Raw genomic sequence first — 9,445 nt, 5'->3', positions numbered from 1 at the left:
ATGTTGTGGAACAAGACTTCTCTAGAACAACCGACCGTTCAATTGTCTGGTGAGTCCAGATATTTGAACCCTCTTTGGGTTTCTGCAAATTATCAACAACAACAAGATGAACCTTGTCAATCTGATTCATCTCAATCCCCAACCACATGTATGTCTTTCTTCCTTCTCTCATTTCTAGCTTCACTTGTCAGGGGGTGTTTGGGATTGCTTTTGGCTTTTTGGAGAGGCAAAATGTCTAAAATGCCCCTCCAAAAGCACCAAAATTGGTGCTTTTAGGTGCTTTTTAAGGGGCATTTTAGACATTTCGCCTCTTCAAAAAGCCAAAGGCATTTTAAAAAAGCAATCGTTTAGCCAAGATGTATAGTGTTTCCACTTTCTTTATTGAGGTTCCCTCCATTCTATCCGGTACAAATAATAGCCAAAGTGATTATGCTAAGCGTTAACTGTAATATTTTGAATAATTGTTTATCATTCTCATTTACAATATGGATACATATACAAGGAGTATGTAACCGACAATCTTCTAAGTTAGGAAAGTACAAGTTAGCATCATCTTTTTCTTAATTGGCATAGATTCACCAGTTCACCCCACCTTCCATTTTGATTTGTTTGAAATACAAATACAAATTATTCTTACTAATCTATATATTTTAGAAAAATAATTTATATCTTATGAATTAATAAGATATGCTATTATGTATATTAAATTATTTAACCACTCGTGTATCACACACTCTATATATCCTAGTAAATACATTAATGGACATAATAGTATACTAAAATAGTAGTTGACTAACACACCCCTCAGTCGTAGCGGTAGGATCCCGAACGTAAAGACTGGGCTTAAATATGGTAAAAAGTGGGCGTGGGAGACCTTTGGTAAAAATAACTGCATATTGATAATCTGCGGGAACGTGAAGTACGCGAATGTCACCTACACGAACTTTGTCTCGAAAAAAACGAATATCAAGCTCAGTTGTTTTGTGCGTTGATGCTGAACCGGATTCTCGGATAGGTAAACGGCCGATAAGTTATCACAGTAGACGATTGTTGCCTGATGAGTCAGAACGTATATTTGAAGAAGCAGATTTCGTAACCAACTTGCTTCGGCAACCGTATTGGCAACGACACGATATTCAGCCTCGACACTCGATCTCGATATGGTTGCTTGTCGTTTGAAGGACCAGGAGACCAAGTTAGTGCCCAAAAATATGCAATAACCCTAGGTAGATCGACGTGAGTCCGGACAACCTCCCCGATCCGCATCGGAATAGGTGGTGAGAGATTGGGAGCGGGAGGCGTTGATGTGTATACCGTGGGAGATAGTACCACGAAAGTAATGTAGAACCCACTTTAGAAAATGCGGATGGGGTTCTCGCGGTGCATTCATGAAAAGACATATTTGTTGTACCGCATATGTAATGTCAGGTCGGGTAAACGTGAGTACTGTAGTGCACCGGCGAGGCTTCGATAAAGAGTAGGCTCCGAAATTACATGACCAGTGTTTGCACTTAATTTGGAGGATGTGTCAAGCGGAGCTGCGGCCGGTTTACACGATGTCATATTTGCTCTTGCCAACATGTCTTCTGCATATAATTATTGAGATAGGAGTAAACCACCATTTTAATGTTAAACTGAAATACCAAAAAAATGATTAAGTCGACCGAGGTCAGACATGGAGAATTCCTTAGAAAGGGATTATGCTTTTGAACAAAGACAAATGTGGCGCGGTTAAGATGATGTCATCAACATAGAGGAGAAGATAGGCCATATTGTCACTTTTTTTATAAATAAAGAGTGATGAATATGATATTGCACTTGTAAACCTGCATTTTTTAGTGTAGGATGCGAAACCAAGCTCGAGGTGCTTGTTTTAATCCATACAACAACTTTTGTAATTTGCAAACATGTCACGGGCGATTTGGGTCCTTAAAACCCGGTGGTTGGAACATATAAACCGTTTCTTTAAAATCACCATAGAGAAACGCATTCTTGACGTCCAATTGATGGATTGGCCATGATCTCGAAGTGGCAAGACTGAGAACGGTTTGGATGGTTGTTGGTTTTACGATGGGACTAAACGTTTCGTCACAATCAATACCAACCCTTTGAGATTTTCCGTTTACCACAAGCCTCGCTTTGTAACGTTGTAATTGGCCCGTGTCATTAAATTTGTGTCTAAATAACCACATACAACGAATTACATTAGCATCCGGCGGCTTAGGGACTAATTTCCAAGTGGTATTGTGCAACAAGGCACTATACTCATCGTTCATGGTGTCATTCCAATTTGGATCGGAAAGGGCGTTTAGATGGGAGGTTGGGAGAGGTGAAACGGTAGTAGTATGTAGGTTTAGAAGTATTTTCGGTTTGGTTATACCAGCCCTAAGGCGAGTCGTCATGGGATGTGTGAGAATCGGCGGTGATGGGTTTGGTTGCGGTTATTTGTACGCTTTGTATGTTAACCTTTATTTGTACTGAATCCCATGCCTACATAGAACAACGAGAGTAATTATGTTTAGTGTACGAATAAACAGAGTAATTATGCTCAACATCACGAATAACCAGAGTAATTATACTCAGCGTATCATAATTACACTGGCTATGTAGGCGTGGGACCCGATGCAAATAAAGGTTAACATATGAACAGGCAGAGTGATTATGCTCAACGTTAACCTCCATTTACTTTGGTTATTTGTACGCTTCACGTATTAACCTCTATTTGTGCTCGATTCCACACCTACATTGAATAGCCAAAGTAATTGTGCTCAGCGTACCATAATTACTTTGGTTATTCTATGCAGGCTTGGGCTCCGGTATAAAATTACAAATGGAGGTTAATATGCAAAGCGTATGAATAAGTAAAGTAATTATACTTAGCATAATCATGAATACTCTAGTTCATTTAGTTGTGAGTAAGTAGTATTAGACTGCTTTAAAAATGTAGCAATATAATTATTACTCTAGTTTAAGCATAATTACTCTAATCATATATATAGTACACATGTGAAAAGTTCTTTGCATTTAATCCCAACACCTAATTTTATAGCATTCAGATATATTTTTCCACTAGTTTTTGAACGCGTGTATTACACGGAATTTGTCAAATAATAAAAATAAATTAGATCCTTCATTTTAATTGTGATTCTCAATAAAATATATAAATTAATTTAATGTAGATTTAATGAAAAAAAAACAAATGGGTGGTTAACAAAAAGTACTAAAATAACATGGTTTTAATGGAAACGTCAAGAAATTTTAAAAAAAGTATTAAAGTTGTGTAATTGGTCAAACCTCAAGTATGAAAATGAAACTTAATTCAATAATGAATAAAATCCACACTATGTTATAACCCATGAATAACTAGAATGAATGAGATGAGAGATTAGAAATTAGAAAAATGTAGGCTTGACACCTAAGATTTATCATTCTCTTTTATTAGTATTGTAAGATTTACCTATTCATCATCTACAATTCTATATATAGTTCCCACTTGCAAATAAAAACCATGTTCCAACTATAGGTTTCAAGCTTCAGGCTGAAAGTTCGTATCATTGGGAAATAACGTATAAGATACGAACTGCACTAAAGATCTTAACGCTCCGTGAGAAACATGTTCTCGTTCAGTTTTGGTCGCCTCGTGCAATTGGCAAACACCAACTACTTACAACCATAGATCAACCGTTTGGACTTGGTGTAGCTAGCGAAGAACTTTTTTATTTTAGAAGGGACTCTGAGCACAAAGCTTTTCTTATTGACAAGGATCATGAAGAAGAAGACCTTAGTCCTCCTGCTCGAGTATTCAGGCGAGGATTGCCAGAGTGGACTCCTGATATAAATAATTACAGGACTGAAGATTTTCCACAACAAGACTGCGCGATCCGTTGCAATCTTCATGGCTATTTGGCTTTACCCGTCTTTGATTCTACTACAGGGTTATGTGTTGGTGTGCTTGAGATTTTGACTTCCTTCAAGTATACGTGTTATGCATTCGAGGTTCAACAAGTTCACAAAGCACTAAAGGTTTTCCTTTTTAAATCTTTGATCTCTCAAATATGATAATCTATCTCATCGGTCATCTGTAACTCCTGTTGTCATATTGCAGGCAGAAAATCTGACGAGCCCCCAAGTTTTTGATGGCCCTACAAAAGTTCTCAGTGAACGCAGGCAAAACGAGTTGGATAAAATCTTCAGTATTTTGAAATTTACGTGTGACTTCCACAAATTACCTCTTGCTCAAACATGGGTTGTGTCATCACCCGGTAGTTTTGTTTCCCATAATAAAGTTATAGAGAAGACGTGTAGTAGTTTTGATACCAAATGCATCGAGAAAGTCTGCATGTCCACATCTGCTCTACCATTTTATGTTCGAGACTTGAGCACGTGGCAATTCAGGAAAGCGTGTACAGATCAACACTTGGATAAAGCCTGTGGCTTTGTTGGGAAGGCTTTGTTAGACCGTGGTTCATGCTATTGTCAAGATGTAACTAAACTAAGTGAAGATGAGTATCCTTTGGTACATTATGCGCGCATGAGTGGGTTAACCAGCTGCTTTACAATCTTCTTGCATAGTGTCGAAGGCGATGATGATGGCAAGGACTATGTGTTAGAGTTCTTTATACAGAATACAGATAGCAGAAATGTACTAAACTTGGTGCAAACGTTGAAGCAGAGAGTTGAAGTTGCTTCTGGATATGAGTTGGGTGAAATATCAGATTTAGAAGTTAGTGAACCAGCTAAGGATGTTAGTTATTTGTCATCAAGTATTATTCCTCATACTATACAATTATCATCAACCACAACGGCTAACACGCTGATGGATTCATCAGATTTAGAGTCAGTTTTGGCAAATGCTGCTAAAACAGACTCTGCAAACGTCCCAGACCAACGGTCATCTAAACAAGTTCACCCTAATAAACAGGGGTGTATTATCACTGACAATGTAAGCAGACAGAAGATTAAACAAAGCCGAAAACGTAAGATAGACTCTCTGACAATGGAGACGGTCGAGCAACATGTTGGAAAACCACTAGATCAAACTTCTAAAATTCTTGGTGGCAAGTCCTCTTACTTATTAATTTACTATTGTTTGTATTCTTACATTCTATAATAGTTTAATGAACATAATCTTAACTTTGGTCTGGTTTGTTCTTTTTCAGTTAGTAGGTCTACAATGAAGCGTTTTTGTCGGGAGCATGGGATGTCTAGTTGGCCTGTGCCAAAACATAGCAAAAGAACCAGTTCTGTTACCAACCTGAAGCTGTCACAAGAATTATGGTCAGAGAAACACTTGCAAAAGTCTTCAATCCATGTTGTTGTTTTCGTGATGTTAAGGGTTAAGCGTTGGAGTTGTTTAAGTAAAAACCATGGATTTTCAGGCAGGTGGTGGATTTGTGGCAAGCATAGCTATCTTCCTTTAAAATTAGGTTCTATATACCAAGTAACAAGACTTGTTGTGGGCTTGAGGCGCTGGAGACGTAGGAGTTTAAACAAAAGAGGTTATCATGCAGGGAACAGTGTGGCCCATGCGGGGTTGTTGACGGTGAAGGCGATTTATAAAGATGATATAATAAAGTTCCGGTTTCCTGTTTCATCCGGGTTGTTGGGACTGGAAAAGGAAGTGGCAAAAAGGGTGGATGTAAAGGGTCAAAAGCTTTGTCTAAAATACAAGGATGAAGAGAATGATTTGGTACTTATTACTTGTAACGCCGATCTGGAGTTTATGGCTAATAGGACAACTGTCAGATTACTCGTCGACGATCTGATGATTGATTATTATTAACCATGGGTGGGCAAAAGTGAAATTGCACTAATTTTGACGTTATTTTACTAATCTTGTGAAAATAACGTTAAGAGTGGCGGAAGGTTAATCAGGCATCATGTGGTGGCGTTGATAGCCGAAAGACAAGGGTACATGCACCAATCGGCTGGTGTCCCGATGGTTGAGTGTTATGTGCCTTATGTCCGAGGATTGATGCAAAACTATTATCGAGCCAGGGGTATCACTGGAAGCAACTCTCTATTCTTACGGGGTACGTAGTGGTAAAACTGTCTACATCTTACCCTACTCAGACCCTACCATAGCTTTGCTATTTGTGGGATTTACTGAGTACGATGACGATGATCTTATGCAGCAGCGACAACGGTGGTGATGTGTTATTATTATGTTTTTATTATATTTCTTTTCTTTGTATAAAGAAACTGAACTAGTCTTAAAAACAATAGGTTTGAGTTGCAAGCTGATCAGATCATAATTTGATTTCATAAAAGCTTGTTATCCAACTAGGTAGACACGAAACATGAGCTGTCGAGCTTTAATATCTAATTCAGTCCAAGCTATGTACTTTCTTCACTTTCTTGGGTATATTACCTCCAAACCATTTGCAAACAAGAAGGATTGGTGCATTTACATATTAAGTACTCTGAGAACTTCTACACTTATCATGACTTCATATTTCAGTGTTCATCCTATTCAAGGATCAATTTCCATACAGTGGCTAGTGAATAACAAATGTTTAGTTTCTTAAACCTAACGATTAGAACCGTAAAGTGTCGTGTGATTCTTTCAATTTTGAATGTAATTTAAAATTTTGAAAAAAAAAGAAAAGATTAGGATAGAATGTTTTAGAATCATGTATGTTTAATAAATAAATTTAGAGACCAAATTAACAAACACACATGCTTAGAAAGTTCAAAAACACAAAGGTTATTTCAATTTTTGTTTATTTCGGTTCGGTTTTTCGGTACATAACAAAATACAAAACCGAACCAAAACCAATATTTCGATTTTTGCTAAAGTTCAAAACCAAACAGCCGATTTCTAATACAGATTGGTTTTTCGGTTTTATGGTTCGATTCGGTTTTATGCACACCCCTAAGCTTTATAATTGTTTCAATTAGGTCACTCATTAAATATTTTGTTCTAGTCAGGTCAGTCAAGTTTTATTTGTGTTCTAATTATAAATATTTTACATGGATATCAAGTTATATAGGTTTTTTTTAGTTTTAAATAGTTTGACATTGTAAAATACTTTTTAAAAATTGACAAAATTAGTGAAAATTGAGAAAAAAAATAATTGAAAAAAAAACAAAAACAATTGAATTTTTTTTCTTTTGAAATTTTCAGATTAATTTTTTATTTTTATTTTTTTGCAATTTTTTCGCAATTAATTTTTTTTTCTTAATTTTTACTAATTTTGTCACTTTTTAAAAAAATTGTTTTGCATTGTCAAACTATTTGAAAATATAAAGAAAACCTATAAAATATGTTATCTAAGTAAAATATCTAAAATCAGAAAACAAAAAAAAACTTTAGTGACTTAATTGTAACAAAACATTTTATGAGTGACCTGATTGGAACAATTTCAAAACTTGATTGCTATTCTTTAGAATAATCCATTTATTTTAGTTAAGTGCAAAATGCACCGCTTTGGTCAACACCTTCTTTCAACATGAGAACCTGTGTTGGCCCTTTTGCACTTTGAGCACTTAAACCCTACATTTCAACGCAATTAAAACCCACTTGTTAAGTCAATGTTTGTTTGACTGTTAAATAAATATTTGGCAGTCGTCTTTTCACACATAAACCTAATAATAATAATAATAATAATAATGAAACAAATTCAAAACCCTAATTCCCAATTCAATTTTAAAGCTTAAACATTTAGGTTTATAACCATAACAAGGTTCACCATGGATAACAAATTCAACTAAATATAGTGGGTATTAATGTTAAACTAGACGATTACAAGTTTATAACATAAAGCAAGAGTTTTAAAACATCCAGTGTAACATCTTACTTTTATTAATAATAATTAAAAGATATGGACTTAAGGAGGGAATATGGGTCTAAGGTCTATGGGCAAAGGTATATAAATACACCTTAAATTTCTCTAAAACTCTATATATCACATTTTTCATATTTGCCAAATACACTGAAAACGCACACACACCTCTCCATAATTTCGAATTCAATGTTTAATTTAAAAGACAAATCCAAATTGTTTTGTGTTATATAAATCATCCAAGAAACTAGTAACAAGAAACGTTTACGTTTCATAATGAAAAGCTTGTTCTAAGTCACATTGTGAGTTAATATTGGACTTTTTAAACGCTAATTTGTTAATTTTATTATCTGGTGTTTTAGAAAATGCTTACGTATGATCCCACAAAACGAATCTCAGCTCGAGCGGCTCTTCAACAATGCTATTTTGATGATGTAGAACAATTAAAGATCTAGGATGCCACATTGTTTCTTTTGGCTTTATGATGTCTTCGTACGTATTTTGTTCCTGCTTGTTTCCTGAAATGATGATTCGTTTCATTGTACTTATTTTGGTTGTTTGTTAGATGTCAGATTTAAGTGGAAACACGCTCCTAAGAAATAAGTTTAATACAGTGATTGTTTGTTTGGGTCAACACCTTAGATTTACATTGATTGTACCTATGATTGGTTTCAAGTAGAGGTGCACAAACCGAGTATTTTGTAAGAATCGGTTCTTGGTATGATCAACAAAAGTCAAAACCGGGTCAGGTAGAAAATGGTTCGGGTATAGTTTGGTATTTGACCGGGTTTTTTTTTTGAGTTTCGGGTAGAGGCGAATCCGAGTCGGGTCGGGTCAGGTCCGGGAGAAACCTAATATCAGGTCGTACCTGCGGGTCGGGTACGCGTAGGAACAGGTTCTGGGTTGGGTCTGGAACAAGGTATTTTGTGCACAGTTTCAAGTTTCAGCTTATCTAATCATACATAATTAGACTGCTGCTACCCCTTTAGGATGTTTGCATTCAGGCTAAATTATTTCCAAAACTATGTTCTGCCAGCGTTTCAAAACAGAGTTGGAACATCATTAACCTTCCAAAACTCTCCCTAGACGTTGCAAAACACCCTATACAGCATATACTTTACCAACTTAGTTTTAAGCACATTTAAACTTCGTTTTCATGACTCTAATCTTACTAGTTTACACTTTACTCCAACGAGTTTGAAGGATCTAATAATGTGATTTACACATATATAAACTTCTTTTCAACCATCGAGTAAAGTTCTAAAACCTCGATTTACGTATGAACCTTGATTCATTATTGAAATCCAATCAATCTCACCTACGGAACTTTACAACTTTCCTTTAGTGTAACCTGTAGTCTCGTCAAAAAATCATATCATTAGTGATGCTCTGTGGAGTTTATATGATTACAAAACACTTTTGATGTAATTTTCAAACGAAATAGATTTTAACTTTGGTGGAAAGTAGTCTCAATGAGCCATCACATCGTTGATATTCATTGACATCAAAGGTAAGGCTCCGTTATGTTTACACTTCATATTAAGCAATGGTCAAGAAAATCTAAGTTCATAAAGGTCGTCTAAGACATGTTAAGCATAATGTTTCACAGCTACAGTTACAATTCACCCCCATTTCAAAGAGTTTGTAAAGGCAATAGTAGG

The 9,445-nt window shown here is 35.8% G+C and overlaps 1 protein-coding gene across 1 annotated transcript; it reads left to right on the top strand.

The window, feature by feature from the left end:
• LOC143562741 (protein NLP6-like) lies at window positions 1-6,010 on the top strand. Its single transcript, XM_077050470.1, has 4 exons — window positions 1-148; window positions 3,524-4,023; window positions 4,106-5,057; window positions 5,160-6,010. The coding sequence occupies exons 1-4, from the start codon at window positions 1-3 to the stop codon at window positions 5,780-5,782; spliced, it is 2,223 nt and encodes a 740-aa protein (XP_076906585.1). The 3' UTR covers window positions 5,783-6,010.
• Window positions 6,011-9,445: the final 3,435 nt, after the last annotated feature.

The sequence above is a fragment of the Bidens hawaiensis genome, unplaced genomic scaffold, assembly GCF_021521415.1.
Source record: "Bidens hawaiensis isolate Kalapana, Puna unplaced genomic scaffold, B.hawaiensis_p1.1 tig00001179_1, whole genome shotgun sequence".
Lineage (NCBI taxonomy): Eukaryota > Viridiplantae > Streptophyta > Magnoliopsida > Asterales > Asteraceae > Bidens > Bidens hawaiensis.
This window is presented reverse-complemented; position numbering and strand designations above follow the sequence as displayed.

Coding starts and splice junctions, on each gene's coding strand:
- LOC143562741 (XM_077050470.1), top strand. CDS start 1: ATGTTGTGGAACAAGACTTCTCTAGAACAACCGACCGTTCAATTGTCT. Junction 149..3,523: donor ATCTCAATCCCCAACCACAT/GTATGTCTTTCT, acceptor TTCCAACTATAG/GTTTCAAGCTTCAGGCTGAA. Junction 5,058..5,159: donor AACTTCTAAAATTCTTGGTG/GCAAGTCCTCTT, acceptor GTTCTTTTTCAG/TTAGTAGGTCTACAATGAAG.